The sequence below is a fragment of the Mustela lutreola genome, chromosome 15 (genome assembly GCF_030435805.1).
Source record: "Mustela lutreola isolate mMusLut2 chromosome 15, mMusLut2.pri, whole genome shotgun sequence".
Classification (NCBI taxonomy): domain Eukaryota; kingdom Metazoa; phylum Chordata; class Mammalia; order Carnivora; family Mustelidae; genus Mustela; species Mustela lutreola.
In genome coordinates this window covers 56,510,611-56,529,256 of record NC_081304.1, presented here as the reverse complement: position 1 = coordinate 56,529,256, position 18,646 = coordinate 56,510,611, and the positions used below count along the sequence as shown (strand labels likewise).

Here is an 18,646-nt window from a genome sequence, read left to right as displayed (position 1 = left end):
CCTCACTTTATAAAGGGATCCACTTGTGAATTTTTGATCTAAGAAGAGATTCTAAAATGTTGATGATTCAAGGGAAATGGAGCCCAACACTGTTAGTTCCCTTTTACTTTATATTCCAAATTTTCTTTACTGAGGATGTAGTGAAGCTGTGGAAGAACCAACGATGACCTCCTAAGTTCTAGCGGCGCTAAGGAACAGGTTTCCGCGGGTGACCGCTCTTGCAACGGCAGCTCTCACACACAGGGATTTAAACTGGACTATGTGAAAAAAACAGAGGTTATTTGAGGGGTCATGGATGATGTGAGACGTGTCAGTTTTTACTCATTTAAACACAATAAGAACTATTTTTAACTATTTCAGTGCAGGTGCATTTGCGACTTCGAATCGCGTTACTGGGTCCACGTCAGCCTCCCAACTCGTGGGTGTTTTCCCGTGGACCAGATGGGTGGTTCGGCGCACCTGAGCCCCGGACCTCGGAGCCTCGTGGACAGCCGGGTCCATTAAATGCTTCCCAGCCTCCCAGCACCCCCAGGTGTGGTTGGATTCCTGAGGCCACTGTAAGCTCCCCCATGGCAGGGGAACAGACTGGGACTTGACTGGACACCGGGACCCGAGTTCTAATCTAGCTTCAGAAGGGCTGCGACTGTCCCCTCATGAGTAAAAAGAGATTTGGACGTCATCCCTGAGGCTCCTTTCCCTGCTGCGAACATCCGGATGATAAGCCCTTAAACTTGACACTGGAATGAGGAGCAAATATGCTTCTTCAAAAGCTGCCGTTCCCTTTTGGGATCATGACAGCAGCTCCAACCTGTGACAGCTGAGAACGAGGACCGTTTTATCCGGGAGCCAGCCTGTGGCAAAGCGATCCACACAGATGCTCTGGGGCTTAAAACAGACCTTCTTTTCTGAGGTCCGGTATTTTAGATATTTAGTATCTTTTTTTTTTTCTTTTTTAAGTGAGCTCCACACCCAGGGCGGAGCCCAGTGTAGGGCTTGAGCTCCTAATCCTGAGATCAAGAGTCAGAGCCCTGGACGGCGGAGCCCCCCATGCGTCCTTATTTATTATCTTTTTTGTCACCCAAGACCAGTCCTTCGGTGAAGTCCCTCGCCTTCTTGACAAGGTTCCCAGCAAAGGCCCCCCACCTGGAGTTTCCATAAACTCCATCTTGTGGCTGTTTCTCAGGGAGCCTGCACCGAGGGGGGAAAACAGCCGTGGGTGCAAAGCCCTGCATGCGGGGGGCTTCAACAGACCCCCGTCTCCCTACGGCGCTGGGGCCTCTGAGCCGGAGAGCGAGGTGTCAGCGGAAGCAGAGGTGGCTTCTCGTGGAGCTGGTGTCTCTTCTTCTCCAGGGACACCTGTCCGACCAGGCGAGGGCCCACCCTCCCGGCCTCATTTTCACTCAGTCACCCCTGTAAAGACCCTCTGTCCCGGCACCCTCACACTCTGAGGTACTGGGGTGCTGTGCCTCACCAGATGGATCCTTTGGTGGGTGGGGACACAGTGCAGCCCTAGAGCTGCCACAGGGCTCACGGCTTTTCTTTTCCACAGACAGACCGGCCTGTATCGCGTGCATGTGAAACCCAAGCGCCGTTTAAGAAAACTGTTGTCTGACTAGAAATGATACCTGCTGTGTTAGGATTTACAGAACCTTCCAGAGCTGCCCTGGGGAGCAGCTCCAGGTGGAAGAGAGAGACGGTCAGGCCCAGATACCCAGGGAAGCTGACTTCACAAACAGAAGATTCATCCCATGACTGGGCAGTCACTTTCCTGGACGGCTGTATGCACCGCACTCTGATGGTCCCACCAAAAGCTGGTCAGGTTTTCACCCGCCCAGATCAAACCCCTGCTTCCCCACACAAGTCTCTCCAGGCTTGGTCCCCAGGCCGATGGCACCTAAGGCTCCTACAGGTGATTTCTGAGTGCAGGGGTCTGCATCCCACTCTGGAGCCTGCAGATCCAGCCCTGGCCAGGAACCTGGGCTGTAGCAAGCACCCAGGAGGCTCCCCGAGTCCAAGGGCTGTGCGCACCCAAGATAAAGGTCAGGCTTGCAAAACCGCACACACCTTTATTTCACACCCACTGCAACCCGGTCTCGGCAGACAAGCGCCCTGAGTCACAGTCATGATCGAGATCCTCTTCTGTCCATCTGGTAGGTCATGGAAAACCCAGCACCTTTCAATTAAAATCACATAAAAGATCCCTAGAGAAACTGATCTAGCGGTCTTCCCCCAAACAACAGATTTCCTCTTCATCAGTAAACTCAGCAGCTGACAAGGGAACACAATGTGGACGTGACCGTGAGAGCTGACAGCACGCAGGACTGTACACATGCATGCTTTCATGTCTGAAGATTCACGACGAATGTCCGAGGGCCCGATCTGTTACCCGCCACCAAGAACTCAAAGAGGAACAGCAAGGGCACTAAGGAAATGTCACCCTTTTTGGAATTCAGCCCTACACCCCGGACAAGGGTCCAGGGCACCGGAGAGGCAGCGACGCTATCCGAGGGCCCTGCTGCCGTGGGGAAACGTACCTGCCCAGCCTCCCCCACTTCCCGGGGTCCACTCCTCCAGCTTCACGCTGACCTGGTCCCCTGCGCTCAAGTGCCTGCCTGGCAGGAATCTTCACGGTTCCAAGAACTCTCCTGGCTGAACCCAAAGTGACATGCCCTGTTCCAAAGACAGGTGTTCTTGCGGTGCGAAGGACGTTCTGTGGGTTGCAAATATGAGCGCGTGTGCATACACATGTGGCTCCTAAGGGAGACAAAGCTCTTCTCTTTCTCAAGAGAACACACCGCCGGCCGCGGCCCGGGCTACCTCCTCTTCCTGTGTTCCCTCATGTGCGCAGCGATGGCACCGGCAATTTCCGCATTCTTCTTGTTCTGGCCGAAATAATCTAGGAACTGACCATCTGGTCCAATCAAGTACATGATTATTGTATGATCCACCTGCAGAGAAGGGGGGAGAGAGCGGACACAAACATTACCAAAATACACTTATTTTACTGAGTGCTGCAGTAGAGAAGTCCACACTCATGCTTCAATAGCCTGTCATCTGTAGAATGGCTCGAAGCCTGCTGTAATAAACTCGCGGGGACAAATAACTAAAATCTTCTGGGTTCCAGAACTCCGCACGGACTACTGCCGTGAACAGCAGGGAGGGTTTGGAATTCTGGTTCTATCTGTACCATGCGTACCCACACAATCTCTGAGAATCTCCTTCCACGAACCGGCTGGGGCTTTCGGAAGCACTGGTTAGTGCACTGCGCCTCAATGTTGCCTACCACATTTTAGGAGAAAATCCAGAAAACTCACCCCTACTCTGAGTTTATAATTTATAAATTCCAGCACAATACTTAGTCCTGATATTAGCGATGCAAATAGAAATGTTAAAACAAGGGTTTCCTCCCCTAGGAAATTTGTCTATACCATGCAGAATGATCCCATCAGAAGCAGATGACCTGGAAACTTCTCAGCCATAAATGCTATGTCTCCAAGGGGTCATCTTCAATTTATTATCTTTTTCAGGCAAAGCTCTGAAAACATTCCCAGCTCTAAGTTAGGCTTAGATTAGTCCTCAATGTTTTTATTTATAGGCTTCCACCAAATCCAAGTTTAAATGAGCAGAAGACGTGGCCCCTGGCGTCCTTGGAATTCACTGCAGGCTTGACTTGCTATTTGGCAAGACGAAAAGGAAGACAGAAATGTGATCACACATAGCACACTGGGGCCACCTTCTGTGGCAACACAGGTCTGCGAGCTTATTACTTCTTTATACACACATGTTCGTAAAGACAGAGTGAATGGAAAGAGTCACCTGCCCAAGCACATAAGGAAGGAATGTAGGCCAAGGGCTCCAACAGCTGGTGATTCCACGCATCTTGGAATAACCCGCTGCAGGAGCAGGACGGGGAGCTGCGCCTCTCTGCACTGCATGTCGGCCAGAGGGCCAGCGGAGGCTCTGCTGTGCAAGCGTGACTCTGTGGCCTACATCCTTCTCCTGACTACTTCTTTTTCCCCACTCTATGCTCCCTCTTTCCTTTTTTTTTTTTTTTTTTAAAGATTTTATTTATTTATCAGAGAGAGAGGGGGTGGGAGAGAGCGAGCACAGGCAGACAGAATGGCTGGCAGAGGCAGAGAGAGAAGCAGGCTCCCTTCCGAGCAAGGAGCCCGATGTGGGACTCGATCCCAGGACGCTGGGATCATGACCTGAGCTGAAGGCAGCTGCTTAACCAACTGAGCCACCCAGGCGTCCCTGCTCCCTCTTTCCTTAGAAGACTAAACTCCAGTGGATTTCTTTGACGAGAGTTCTTAATGTGTTACTTTCTAATATACAACGGAAATATTGTTCTATCTGCATCTGCGAAACTTGTCGGTGGCTGTTACGTCTTGATGTCCAGTGACCCGTGGGCACAGCATATCACTGTGTGTTTCTAACACAGAGGACTTTAAGGTGGGAGTAAGTAGCTCCTAGGAGAGAAGGAAGCTGTGCTGAAGGACATATTCATTCTCACGCGTCCTTTGTCCTGGGAGTCTGGTACCCTGCTTTTCTACAGACGACCCAAAGGGCTCAAGAGTAAGCCAAGTCGTTAGCGCCAGAGCTAAGCTTAGGACCCGGGTCTGTCCACTTTCACAGTCCCCCTTCCTACCAATCAGCTCATGCTGGCGTCCTACTGAGGACCAGCAATGCAAATTTTCTAACGGGTGAGTTTTCTGGACACACGTATACGTTCCCTATGTTTTGAAAAGGTAACGTGCACACATAAAAATGAGCACAACAGTGAACTCACGCACTGGAGATCTGCCACTCGTTCCAGACACCCAGCGGCCCTCCGTTGTGCCCAGAGGGAACCACTGCCACCAGTTCCTTCTGGATGCTTCCAGAGAAACTGCCCGCGCCTGCCTACTTCTTTCACCACCAGCACCATCCGTGCAGAAGTACCAGCACCGGGCAGCTGCTTCCCCATTCTACATGGAACCGCACACTGTTCCCGGAGTGTGTATGCGGTGGCTTCCGGTTTTCAGTCTTCAAGAACAGTGCTGTAGGGTACAGGTGTAGACAAATCCCCCAGAGTGGAATCTCTAAAGTAAAAAGTATTCCGCCTCCAATGTGACGGACTGCCGCCCGAACAGGGTGTATCGCTTAAATTCCTACCATCCACCCAGGGTCCTGCCTATTCTTCCAAATGCACTCCGACTGTGTATTCCCTTTACCCACACTAGATTTTGACAATACTTCAAATCTCTGACCTCTGCTGATCTAACAGGTAGAAAGTGGCATTACATCGTATAGTTCCCACTCTTTTGAGTGGAACAGAGCATCTTTTCTGGGGTTCAAAAGCCAGTTGTAGTTTTTTTTCTTTCTCTCTCTCTCTTTTTTAACAGAGAGAGTAAGGGGGAGGCGAGGGGCAGAGGCTCCATCTCACGACCTTGAGATGATGACCTGAGCCAAAATCAAGAGTTGGATGCCTAACGGACTGAGCCAGCCAGGTACCCCAAGTAGCAGTGTTTTTCAGAAACACTTGGTACGTAACGCAGATGGAGGGACCATCAATATATAACACGGCGACATACGCGCTCAGCCTCCGAGGGCATCCTCAGTGTCTGGCGTGCCCACCTGACACGTCCTATCTGTCCAAAGACTCCACGGGCCAGAAAGCTTCCCTTCTGCAGCTCCTGAGATTGAGAAAACCTTACTCGGTTACACCCCAGCTCTTAAGACACTCCCTCACTCCCCGCAGGCCCGTCATTAGGTCTTGACGGAAGCTTCCCATACTGTTTTGTGGAGGAAGATCTATGACCTCAAGGCACAGAAGGCTTAGCAGTGAGAAACCCAACAAGCTGGAGAGCGCCTCCCCCTACTGGTTGGCTTAGCGAATGTGTACAACGACCTCACTGGTTCTTGCTGCTGTACCTGTTAATTCCAGCGCACTTAGTAACACGCAGGTTTCCATTAGCTTCAGGCATCTAACTCACTGTGTCTGAGCAAAAGGTTAAATTCTTAGAGCAGTGGACTAGCAGGTCTCAGACAGGGTCCAGCATGTATTCCAGGGGCTTCAGCCACTGTAAGACTCAAGTGTCTACAGGGGTGCCCAGGGGACTCAGTCTGTTAGGTGTCTGCCTTCAGCTTTAGTCACATCTCCCGGGTCCTGGGATCCAGCCTCTCTCTCTCTCTCTCAGTAAATAAAAATGTTAAAAAAAAAAAAAGACTTAAATATCTGCATTCTAATCTTTAAAATGCAAAAAGTGGCCACTGCCATTCTGATTTCTGTGCGGCACCACCTTCGACTGAGTACAAGCCTCAGTGCCCAAAGGCACGTTTACGACCCACAGGGCACTAGGTGTCGCTGCTGGTTACAGGCAGACACCATGAAAATGACGTGTTCCTGCTGAGCCAAGACCAACCAGTCAACGCAGACCACACAGCCCGACGTCCCCAGGTGTTTTACAGGACACACGGGGAGCAGCTTGGGACAGCTGGGCATCCATTTGAGAGTGGGCTCACCCAAACCACGGTTTGTAGACAGACTCATGACTAGTTGCTTTGCCCAACCAACGTGACAGAGAAGCCAGAGCACGAGGAGAAAAATAGAACCACTCCTACAAGGTCAACTATTCAAGGGCAGGAAGAAATGTCCAGTTTGAGAAGAAACCTGGGTGGGCGGGGCTGTGCACAAGGAAGGCACCATCCTCCCCAGGCTCGTGGGGCGGCGCTACTGAACACTGGCTCTGTCTGTCCTTCCTCGGCAGAAGGCAAATATAAACACAGAACAGTGCAAGGCATACCAATCCTAGAAAAGCACACATTACAGGAAGTCTACCTTTTCACAGCTTTCAATCTTTTCTCTTGCTTTTCAGAACTCTGAGGCATTCCAAAAATGCAGTTCCCCGGGCCCTCACACTGCTGCTTACACTTCTTCCCTGGGGACACAGGGAGAATCTACACCATGTTTTTTTTTCCCCCTTAACATATAATGTATTATTAGCCCCAGGGGTACAGGTCTGTGAATCACCAGATTTACATATTTCACAGCACTCACCATAGCACATACCCTCCTCAATGTCTATCACCCAGCCACCCTCTCCCTACCACCCCCCTGAGGCCGACAACCTTCAGTTTGTTTTGTGAGATTAAGAGTCTCTTGTGGTTTGTCTCCCTCCTGATCTCATCTTGTTTCATTTGTTCTTTTCCTACCACCAAACCCCCCACGCTGCATCTCCACTTCCTCGTATCAGGGAGATCATACGATAATTATCTTTCTCTGCTTGACTTATTTCGCTCAGCATAATACTCTCTAGTTCCATCCACGTCGTCGCAAATGGCAAGATTTCATTTCTTTTGATGGCTGCATAGTATTCCATTGTGTATATATACCATATCTTCTTTATCCATTCATCTGTGGACGGACATCTAGGTTCTTTCCATAGTTTGGCTATTGTGGACATTGCTGCTATAAACATTCGGGTGCACATGCCCTTCGGATCACTTCATTTGTATCTTTAGGGTAAATACCCAGTAGTGCGATTGCTGGGTTGTAGGGTAGCTCTATTTTCAACTTTTTGAGGAACTGCATACTGTGTTCCCGAGCGGCTGAACCAGCTTGCATTCCCACCAGCAGTGTAGGAGGGTTCCCCTTTCTCTGCATCCTCGCCAGCATCTGTCGTTTCCTGACTTGTTAATTTTAGTCATTCTGACTGGCCTACACTATGTTTTGAACTCAAAGAACCACCGTTCCCAAATGATGGCTTCTCTTTATTTCCAAAGTGGTATCCAAGCAGCAGGTTCTACTGAATCTAAAATATCACTTGCTGTGTACTTTCCCATAATTTTATGGGCCACTAAGAAAGGTAATGGGCAATGAAGTTACATGAACAGTGACTCTACATTAAACAAGCAGCCTTAAAAAGGTGATACTTCTTTTGTCCTTTCAAATATCCCCAATTCCTGAGGAATTCGTGCAGATCTCAGCCTCTGTTTCATTTCTGAAGCCAGTCACTTGAGCTGTGCGACCACGTGGGGCCTGAGAGCCGGCCGTGACCGACCCGAGCATTTACTCACTATGTAGTCCCCGTCCTCGTCCGTGGGGCCAGGGCTGTAATATACCCGGTACGCTCGGGCCACTTGATCAATCTCTTCTTTGCTGCCAGTCAGGCCAACCAGTTTGGGAGAAAATTCTGGGGGGGAAAAAGTGAGAAACACAGTGAAAGATGAGAAGCAAGCAAAATCCGCCTCCCCACCTCGACTTTAAAAACCAGTCTCAGTTCTAAAGCCACTTTCTTCTGTGGGTCCCTGACCACCTGCCCTCGCGAGCCACAGGAAAACAACAGATGCAAATTCTCCTCTCTGATAAAGATGTCATGTCTCCAAGACAGGCCACCTTCTGGGCCATCAAGTGCACCGCAGCAGATTTAAAAGAACAGAACCCGTATGACATGTGCTTGCAGACCCCAGTGGAGTTAACCGAGAAGTTAGTAACAGAAAAGTAAGTGGAAAATCCCAAACCACATGGAGATGAAATGCTCTTCTGAATAATAATACAGATCAGAGAAGAGATCTAAAGAGAAATTGGAAAGTATTATGAACTAAGTGAAAATGAAAACCCGCGAGCAGAAATCAATGAAAACACAACTTATCAAAATTTGTGGGATACAGTCAGAGCACGGCTACGAGGGACATTTGTGGCACCAAACTGGTACGCTGGAGAAGATGAGAGACCTAAAACCAGGGCCTAAATATCCCCCACAGGAAGCTAGAAATAGAAGAGCAAATTAGATCTGAAGCGAACAGAAGAAAAGAATGAGTGCAGAAATCAATGAAACTGAAAAGAAGAAATAGGTAGAGATAAACCAAGGAAACCCAAAGCTGGTTTTTTGTAACATGTAAGTCAGATCCTTTCAAAACGATCTTGTAAAGACCAGGAGGGAATGGATTTTAATTATTTAAATCACATTACTTTTTTTAAGATTTTTATTTATTTATTTGTCAGAGAGAGAGAGAGGAGCAAGAGTGAGCACAAGCAGGCAGAGTGGCAGGCAGAGGCAGAGGGAGAAGCAGGCTTTCTGCTGAGCAAGGAGCCTGATGTGGCACTCGATCCCAGGATGCTGGGATCATGCATGACCTGAGCCGAAGGCAGCCGCTTAACCAGCTGAGCCACCCAGGCATCCCTTTAAATCACATTTTTAAAGAACTTGGTTGTTTTTAAATACTTAGATATACTTCCGAGACATGTGACGTTTACAGATATTGTCAAGAATCAGGCAGGACAGGTTTTCATCATATTCTGAAAAAAAGGTTTGCTCCACGACTCAGTCATCCCACGCCAACGGCTGTATCTCGTTGTCCAGCAAACAATCTCACGGCACACACCTGCTATTTGGTTTTTGGGATTCAGGGAATGAGCTGGCGGAAGTCACTTAAACACCTGGGTTCAACAGACTACAGAGATGACAGTCCAACACCTAACAGCAGGACCTTCTTCCAGAAGTGGAGGAAAAAAAGCCTACAGTCATTTCTTAATTCATTCTGATTTGAAAAACTGCTCAGATACTGAAAATGCAAGAAGGTTTTCCTTCCCATTCTGAGTAGAGAGAAAAGTGAATGGCATCTAAATTAGTTGCACGTCCAGACATTTTTAAGGAAAAATTGTTGAAATTGCAGTAATTTTCTACATTTCCCCCTATTTACATACCTAGGAAAGAATTTTTTTTTAAAAAGATTTTATTTATTTATTTGACAGATAGATCACAAGTAGGCAGAGAGGCAGGCAGAGAGAGAGGAGGAAGTAGACTCCCTGCTGAGCAGAGAGCCCGATTCGAGGCTTGATCCCAGGACCTGGGATCATGACCTGAGCTGAAGGCAGAGGCTTTAACCCACTGAGCCTAGTAAAGAATTTTGAAAGAATGGAGCTTTCAAAAACTCTAAAAGCTTAAACAGGTGTACGTATGTGCCAGTGAAGAAGATTACTGTAAGGGTTTTGCAATTCCTTTGCAAGAACTCAGCTCTCTCATCTGGGGACATTTAGGATTCGGGTAACCCGCAGTAACAAACCACTGCCACCATAACACACTTACAATAGAGATCGTCTGTCACCCGTGAGCCAGACCTGCTTTTTACTTATTTAGGAAGTAACTATTGTTCTTGTTCACATTCCTGCTAAGCCTGCACACTATGAATATGTATTTGCCTTAAATATCTAATAGAAACTCCAAACTTCAAGGAAAAATAAACCTAACCTCTGGTTGGGCAAAAATTTCTTGCAAATGAAACCAGAAGAATTATGTACAAAAGAATATACTGGGCGCCTGGGTGGCTCAGTGGTTAAGCCGCTGCCTTCGGCTCAGGTCATGGTCTCAGGGTCCTGGGATCAAGTCCCGCATCGGGCTCTCTGCTCAGCAGGGAGCCTACTTCCTCCTCTCTCTCTCTCTGCCTGCCTCTCTGCCTACTTGTGATTTTTCTCTGTCAAATAAATAAATAAAATCTTAAAAAAAAAAAAAAAGAATATACTAATAGACTGGATTTCATCAAAATTGAAAACCACTCTTCAAGGCACATTGAGAGACTGAGATGAGAAGCCACAGGCTGGGAGAAAATGTCTGTGATAAATGCAAGTAAAACGAACAGCCCCAAAGAAACGAGTGAAAGCTGTGAAAAGACGCTTCCCCAAAGATGACATATAGGATCATAAATAAGAACATGAAAAGATGCTTAGTATTTTTTTCTAAACATTTATTTATTCGAGAGAGAGAATGAGCGAGTGGGGGGAGGGACGGGGCAGAGGGAGAATCCTAAGCAGATTCCCCGCTGAGTGTAGAGCCTGACAAGGGGCTCAATCTCATGACCCCAAGATCAGGCCTGTGTGGAAACCAGGAGTCAGATACTCCAATCAACTGTGCAGCTGTGCCACCCTGGCACCCCAGGCGCCCATTCCCAAGGGTCATTAGGGTAAAGCATATCAAATCCACGATGAGTAACCACTGAAGTCCGAGTGAAATGGCTAAAATTAAAGGCTGACCACATCAGGTGTGGGTGAGTGGGCAGGAGCCGGAGCTCTCACACATGGCTGACGGGAGTGTGAAAATGTACAACCACTCTGGAACACTGTTCATCAGTTTCTAAAAAAGATGAACGTGCACCCAGCACATGCTCCCACAACCTACTCGGATGCATTTACTCCAGAGAAATGGAAAGTCCGTCTCCGTACAAAGACTTGGACTTGACTGCTCTGCAGCAGCCCCGAACTAGAAGTAACCCGTGTCCACCAACAGAACAAGGCTCGGCAACAGAAGGGTGAACACGGACACAGGCGAAAACATGGACGAGTCTCAAAAGCCTCTTTATGGGGAAAGAAGCCATTAAAGAAAAAAAATAAGAGTACAAAGTGTATAATTCTTTCACATCAACTTCTAGAAAATGCAAAGTAACCTACATTGACAGAGAGCAGATAAGTGGGTGCCAGAGACCAGAGTGGGGGCAAAGGGGAGGGAGAAGCAAGGGTGCAAGGAAACCGCTGGGGCAGACGGGAACGTCCAGTTTTCCACTGCAGTGATGGTCTCAGAAGCGCGGACACACGATGAAAGCTAACAGACCGCACACTCCATACATGTACGTGTTAGCATGTGTTTGTTATAGCTCAATAAATACGTCACACGACAGAAGACACAGCAGATCCTCCATGAAACACACTAAAATAATGTCAAAAGCTTTAGAGAGTATGTGTGATAATGCGTCATATGTAACATTAAATGTAAAACTATTCATTAGTTCTTTTGACCAGTAGCTTAGCCAGTTTCACCGTAATTAAAATTCCAATTCCTGGGCGCCTGGGTGGCTCAGTTGGTTAAGCAACTGCCTTCAATTCAGCTCAGGTCATGATCCTGGAGTTCGGGATCGAGTCCCGCATCAGGCTCCCAGCTCCACGGGGAGTCTGCTTCTCCCTCTGACCCTCTCCTCTCTCATGCTCTCACTGTCTCTTTCTCAAATAAATAAAGTAACATAACATAAAAGAAAATTCCAATTCCTGATTTTTTAGCACCCATGTTGTCACTCCTATAACAAGATAGATTTATTGTCATTTTTCAGTTAAAGAAATTTGAATCCCAAGAAATTACGCAATTTGCCCAAGCTCAGAAGAACCTAGGTACTCATCCTTAATTCTGTCATAACTTAGTCTGTAAAAGTGCCTCCTCATAGGTTTTAGCCTGCATGTGGAGACGTTTCAACTTTTCCATGGAAAGTTACACGTCTCTGTCATAATAAACATTCTGGATTTACAAAATACGTGTTAGGAACGCAAACTGTATATAGTCTCTCATCTCCCAATCTGCATGCCCCCCAGGACATACGTCTGTCCTAATTTTACAGAGTGAGATGCGGAGCTGGAACTAGAAGCCATGTGTCTTCACTCTCTACTCAACATTGTCAGCTTTGTTGATATGTGAAGGCCAAGTTCAGCCTTTCCTGGGACGAAATAAAAAGAGCCGTGCATTAGGAATTGAGAAATCTGTTTATCTGCTGATCAGCCCAAGTTACAGCAGAGCCGCATCTTCTCATCTGAATCTGTCACCTGCCCTCCCTATTCCACGAGGCACGTGAGGTTAAATGAGGTGATCTTTCAGAAACTTTAAGAGCTTAAACAGATGTAAAGTCTTATTATTCTTTTCATATTTTTATTTTATTTACTTGAGAGAGAGAGAAAGCACGTGTATGCGTAGGGTGGGGGAGCAGAGGGAGACTCTCCAGAAAATTCCCCGCTGAGTAGACAGCCTGACGCTCAATCTCAAGACCCTGAGAACATGACCTGAGCTGAACTCAAGGGTTGGATGTTTTCAACTCATTTACCCACCCAGACACCCCGAGATGTAAATATTATTAACAAAACATACCTTTCACATAATTTGCGATGGCTTCTTTTGTGTCCCTTTCTGGGTCAATGGTGATGAAAAGTGGAGTTAAATTTGGCAGAGTTGGAATATTATCTGAAAGAAAGTTCTGGTCGGTCAGTATTCACACTCTAGGGGAAAAGAGGACAGCAGCATGAACAATGGAGAGCAGGAAGTGCTACAGCAAGGCGTTCAAGAAATAGATGGACACCGGATGTTCCAGTGGAGAGGCCGGGGCAGGCGATGGGACAGCCTGCGCGACGGGAGATGTCCACAGCCTCTGCAGCGGAACTAGGTCCTTATCCCACCTAATGCCTGCACCAGCGCGTGCACGTTACCCAGATCACATCGTGTGGCTCTCTCGTGTCCTGATCCAATCTGATGTTCGCAGTCTGCTCCCCACACGGTATCTTAAGGGCAAAGTAGCCATCAACGAGGCCCAAATCCCCTGAAACAATTATTTTAAGAAGGACGTAGACTGCGCCCTCACTGGTAGGAACTACCGCTGACTGATCACATGACAGACTGTACTGGTGATTTCCGGGTCTGTGTGTCATGGGGACGAGAGCAGGGTCAGTGGCGGGCGTCCACAATCAGGGAAGGGACACAATGCAAAGCTATGGGAAACCAGACCTCCCCGGCATCTTTAAGCAATCTGATGTTCAGCGTCAGAACAAGCTCTCTCTGGTAGACAATATGGCCACAGGAATCAAAGCAGCGAACAATGCGATGCGGAGATTTTATGTTCTCACAAGGAGCCCCAATAATCACGACATGCGACCTGACAGAAATGTAAGAACATGAAAAGCATGGTAACGCAAACGTACTTTCTATAGTCAGCAACAGCTTACCTATCTCATCCACGACTTGTATCATTTTTTCTAGTTCTTCTGGGCAGACATCAGGGCAATGAGTGAAACCAAAATAAATCAACACCCACTGACCCACGTAGTCTTTGTCAGTTTTGGGCTCTCCAGTATGCGTCGTGAGGGAAAATGGGCCCCCAAGCAGAGGCTTTCCCAGGCTTCGCTGCCGTTCCTTCTCCAGCTCTGGAAGAGATACAGACACGCAGGTTACAAAAGTCAGTCTAGCCACAGGCACCGAAATGCCTGAGGTACAGTCAGTTCTATACTTGTGACTGTGGCAGCACAGACTGTTCCCAAGCAGCTTAAAAAGTCTCTTTAAAAAATAAGATCCAGCAATGAACAAAATCAAATCAAATGTTATGCTGTGTAGTAAGGGTGGTAAGAAAACCAAGTGGTAAAGATACTGCTTCCTCTCCTGGAACAATTCAGTCCAGTCGTTAGGACCGGGCGGGGTGGGGGCTGCTATGGCCCAGAGTGGACTGTCTGAGCCCAAGTGTGGCAGGCTGGGTGGGCCTGGCATCTGCAGGGTTAGCCTGAGTGTCCTGAGGAGGGCATCTGAGTGGGGTGGGGACAGCAGCAATGGAACCTGAGTTACACGCAGGGATGAATCATAAATAAGCATATTAAAGGTAAGAGTAACACCCGGCAGAAGAGGTAGAAAGATGGACAGAGACAATCAGAACGTGCCCCATAGCACGGAGCAGAGACTGCGGGTGCCGGTGTGAACCTCAGGGCTGAGACACATACAGATAGAGAAGGAAACAGACATGTAAGTACATACGTCTAGTTTCTAGCTCGGTCTCCAGAGAGGACCCTGGAGCAGACACAGCGCAGCAGCGATGAGCCCATCCTGACTTCTATCATCCTTCACCAAAAGGAAACAGGGTTTTGTGGAGAAATGGAGGACGAACAAAATGAGCCAGATTTTAGGAATAATTCAGAGAACATTGGAGGCAGGTGAAAAGGAACAGGAAATTGCTCAGACTCCCAAGGATCAATATGGGACAATCTGAGCTTCTAAATAAAGAGAATACGGATTACAATTCTCGGAATACGGAGGAAAGCAGGCGTCTGGGCACATGTACACAGAGAGTTTGGTGCGGACTACAGTATTTACATGCGTAAACACACACCACAAAATCCATGTTAACTGGATTTTCGGTAGAGAAGCCTGACAGACACACGGTCAACCTGAACAGTATCAGTAATGGGACAGAATGAAATCACATGGCGCCGGACTAGAAGCAGTGGGAACACAGCATCACTTTGGGGACATTCCTGCCAAAAAGATAGGACCCAATCTAAATTGTGAGGAAATGAGACAAACCCAAACTAGGGGACATTGTACAAAATAACAGTTCTCAAGGTCATGGAAGTCACATGAAGACTGAAGAGACTGTGACAGGTGGAAGGGGACTGCAGAGACCTGCAGGAGCGGGAATAGTTCTGACCCGACCCTTCTGCGACACAGAACATCAGGGAGCGGCACTCGAATGAGGTCTGAAGGCTGAACGGCAGTTAACACGTCGATGTTAATTTTCTGATCGGATGGAGGCATTATGACTATGTCGGGAGAATGTACTCGTTTGTAAGAAATACACAATGAGGTATTTGATGAGGCATCATGTCGGCAAATACTCTCAGATAATTTAGAAATGCTTTCGATAGTTTTTTTTTTTTTTTTTAAATAAAACAACTACTACTGCAGCTGAAATTCCAAACTAAAGCCAAAGGCTTGCGTATCCTAGAACTGTCTCTGCCACTACTTCCCCAGCTTCTCAGACCTATTTCTTTGTGAAACTAAAAGAACATAACTTCTCATTAGACCATGATGATCACATACATATATGATATAAATGAAACACGTCTACATATCGATATGGATCTTATATTGCTAAGGTGTAAAGCCTATGAATCCTTGCAGATTTAAACACATTCTTTGTATCATGGCATCAAAAGAAACTCTAAAAGAACCAAAACAGATTTAAATGATATTTTAAAGGTTTATTGGAAACTTCTAACCCAAAACTTAAAAGCCTAAAATTTATATAACCATGGCTCATTTATCAGAACTAAGAAATTAAAGTTGGTGCAGTACTATTCACTTGAATTGGAATTCACCAGTTTTTTCATTGTCTATCATCTGGTCCAGGATCTAGTCCAAGGTACCAGTGTCTAACAATCTAAAAAGACTTAATGTGGACTGAATTGGAGGAGGGTGGTATGAAGCCCAGAGGGTAGAGAGATGACTAAGATGTAGTCCAGCGGTGGGGCGCTGGGGCGCCTGGGTGGCTCAACAGGTTAAAGCCTCTGCCTTCAGCTCAGGTCATGATCCCGGGGTTCTGGGATCGAGTCCCGCATCGGGCTCTCTGCTCAGCAGGGAGCCTGCTTCCTCCCTCTCTCTCTGCCTGCTTCTCTGTCTACTTGTGATCTCTGTCAAATAAATAAAATCTTTAAAAAAAACCTGGAACATTCACTAAAATATAAAGTTCTTGCAAACAATTTCTAAGCATTTCCTGTGCTAATCCAGACCCATTCCTGGCACCCACTGACCAGGTTCTCCCAATCTCTGTCCATCATCTGTGGTCAGCCTCTGTCCGGCCTCTCCCTCTGCTGATACTCAAAGTGGTTAGAAGTTGGCCCTTCTTTGGCCCTCAGAGTGCCCTTGCCCCTGGCCTAGCAGAACCTCAGCTAGTGAAATACTTTCCTTCCGTGTCTGCTCCCCTGTCCTGTGTACCTCAATGGCTGGACTACATCTTAGTCATCTCTCTACCCTCTGGGCTTCATACCACCCTCCTCCAATTCAGTCCACATTAAGTCTTTTTAGATTGTTAGACACTGGTACCTTGGACTAGATCCTGGACCAGATGATAGACAATGAAAAAACTGGTGAATTCCAATTCAAGTGAATAGTACTGCACCAACTTTAATTTCTTAGTTCTGATAAATGAGCCATGGTTATAGAATTTGTTAACACAGCGGAAACCAGGTGAAAGGTACATAGACAGGAACTCTCTATGCCAACTTTGTAACTATTCTGTTCATCTAAAATTATTTAAAGATAAGCAGTTTAAAAACAAAAGAAAAGATGTTAGAAAAGGATTTCATTTTGAGCTGCCCAGAGGAGATCTACTTACTCTGTGTCTTTTCTTTCTTGAAGTACTTCATTCCAGCCAATAAAGCTCCACCGATTGCAAATGTGAATGCCAAAGACTTCCAGGAAACAGGCTACTGGGGCAGAGATTTCAGATAAAAATACTAGTAAGATGCAAACATTTAACCATACTAAATTTACTATCATGGCATTTAATGTACATAAACACGGGTCTTGATCCCCTTAAATACACAGAACGTTCCTGTGACTCTGGGGTGAGAAAGTACTGACAGTGGGTGGTTCTATCTGGGCTGTGATGACAATGACAGGGCCATTCACTTATAAAGGGAAAGTGGTTAAGTGCAGGACACCTGAGTGGCTCAGTTGGTTTAAGCGTCTGCCTTCAGCTCAGGTCATGATCCTGGGGTCCTGGGATTGACCCCACATCGGCTACCTGCTCAGCAGGGAGCCTGATTCTCCCTCTGCCTGCTGCTCCCCCTGCTTGTGCTCTCTCCCTCTGACAAATAAACAAAATCTTAAAAAAAGAAAAAAAGTCGTTAAGCGCATTTCATGTGAAAGATGACCCAAAGCTCAAGTCCCATGACTGTTACTAAGGGTCATCCTGACACCAAATGCTGATTTCAAAACCGGTTAATGATGTGATTGTGCTGACACTGGGAACATAAATCAACCAAACGAAATTCGGGAGGTAGATCTAACTCTGGCTTCCAGAAGTAACAAAGTGAAAGCAGAAATGAGCTTCTTGCAAATTATTTCTTTGCGCTCTTTTTCAAGTCCCAAGGTAAGATGTCGAGTGCCTCGGCCTCATTCATTAACCTACCTCCCCCAGCTTCTAGACCCCATTTCTCTTACCCAACACTAGTGGGTAGTGGCTCTCACGTTCTCCTGGGGTCAGAACTAGAACCCAAGAGAAACCAAGGAAAAAAGCATACCCTGCACGCAACTACGACCCCTCATTTTTGCTCAATTTCAACACATACGCCAAACCTCTAAAGGGGGTTCAAGTGACAGAAGCAAACACGCTCTGGGTCCTCAAACCTGGTCAACGTAAAACCCGAGCCCTATTTCGGGGTTATTTTGGGAGGAGGCGGCGCAAATATAAAACCAAGCCCGAAAATCCAGCCGCGTGGGGGGAAGACGTCGCTTCTCCCGTTCTCCCCTTCTGGCTGGACTTCGGGACGAAGCAAGGGAAAGGCGGGAGGGGAGTCTGTGACCCGGGTAAGGCTGAGCCGGAGGCCACTTCCGAGGTCACCACCAAACGGGGCGGGGAGGCCGCGAGGCACCGTGCAGGCGCGACGGGTCAAGGGAGGGCTGCGGGTGTACACTCACCCCGGGCTTGGAGGGGCGCGTGGGGTCTCTGCCGCCCTTCGGCTCCGGGCCGGACGACCCCGGCGGGGGCGGGACCCCGGTGCTCCAGGACCGGCTTCCCCAGCCGCAGCGAGCGAGCTGCGAGGTCAGCCTCGCCTCCCCTCGCCGCGCGCCGAGTTGCCTGAGCCACACTCCGGCGGCCCCCTCCACCGACCCCCAGACCCCGAGCCCGTAGGGCAGGAGCCGCCAAAGCCGGCCCCCCGGAAGCAGCATGCTGGGGCCGAGGTCCACCCAAAACCCCGCCAAGCACTCGGGGAAAACGCGCCTCCTGGGCCCGCCCCCCGACTTCCGGCGCCGTACCCACTTCCTCCGGAAGTCGCCGGGGGCCGCTCTCTGCGCTCCACTCGTTGGTGGCGAGGTCGCCCAGCCGGTAGCCAGGGAGCCCTGGGCTGTGGAGTCGACGCGCGGTAGGTGGTTCC

The 18,646-nt window shown here is 48.0% G+C and overlaps 2 protein-coding genes across 9 annotated transcripts in view; one reads left to right on the top strand and one right to left on the bottom strand.

The window, feature by feature from the left end:
• Positions 1–2,046: 2,046 nt before the first annotated feature.
• Positions 2,047–18,440, bottom strand: LOC131815588 (protein SCO1 homolog, mitochondrial). 2 transcript variants are annotated; one of them, XM_059147349.1, is made up of 6 exons: positions 18,189–18,440; positions 16,882–16,972; positions 13,730–13,927; positions 12,882–12,974; positions 8,059–8,174; positions 2,047–2,948 (listed from the first exon to the last, which is right to left on the bottom strand). In XM_059147349.1, exons 1-6 carry the CDS (start codon positions 18,438–18,440, stop codon positions 2,814–2,816), a joined length of 885 nt encoding a protein of 294 aa, XP_059003332.1. In that variant the 3' UTR covers positions 2,047–2,813. The 2 variants fall into 2 exon arrangements, with proteins under 2 accessions (XP_059003332.1, XP_059003333.1); XM_059147350.1 differs by having other exon boundaries at positions 16,882–16,975; positions 18,189–18,324.
• Positions 18,439–18,646, top strand: part of ADPRM (ADP-ribose/CDP-alcohol diphosphatase, manganese dependent) — a 139,051-nt gene continuing 138,843 nt past the window's right edge. For all 7 annotated transcript variants that reach the window (XM_059147348.1, XM_059147339.1, XM_059147341.1 and 4 more), the window contains exon 1: positions 18,439–18,634. In XM_059147348.1, coding sequence (XP_059003331.1) covers positions 18,439–18,634 — 196 coding nt within the window. The remainder of the gene's footprint in view (positions 18,635–18,646) is intronic.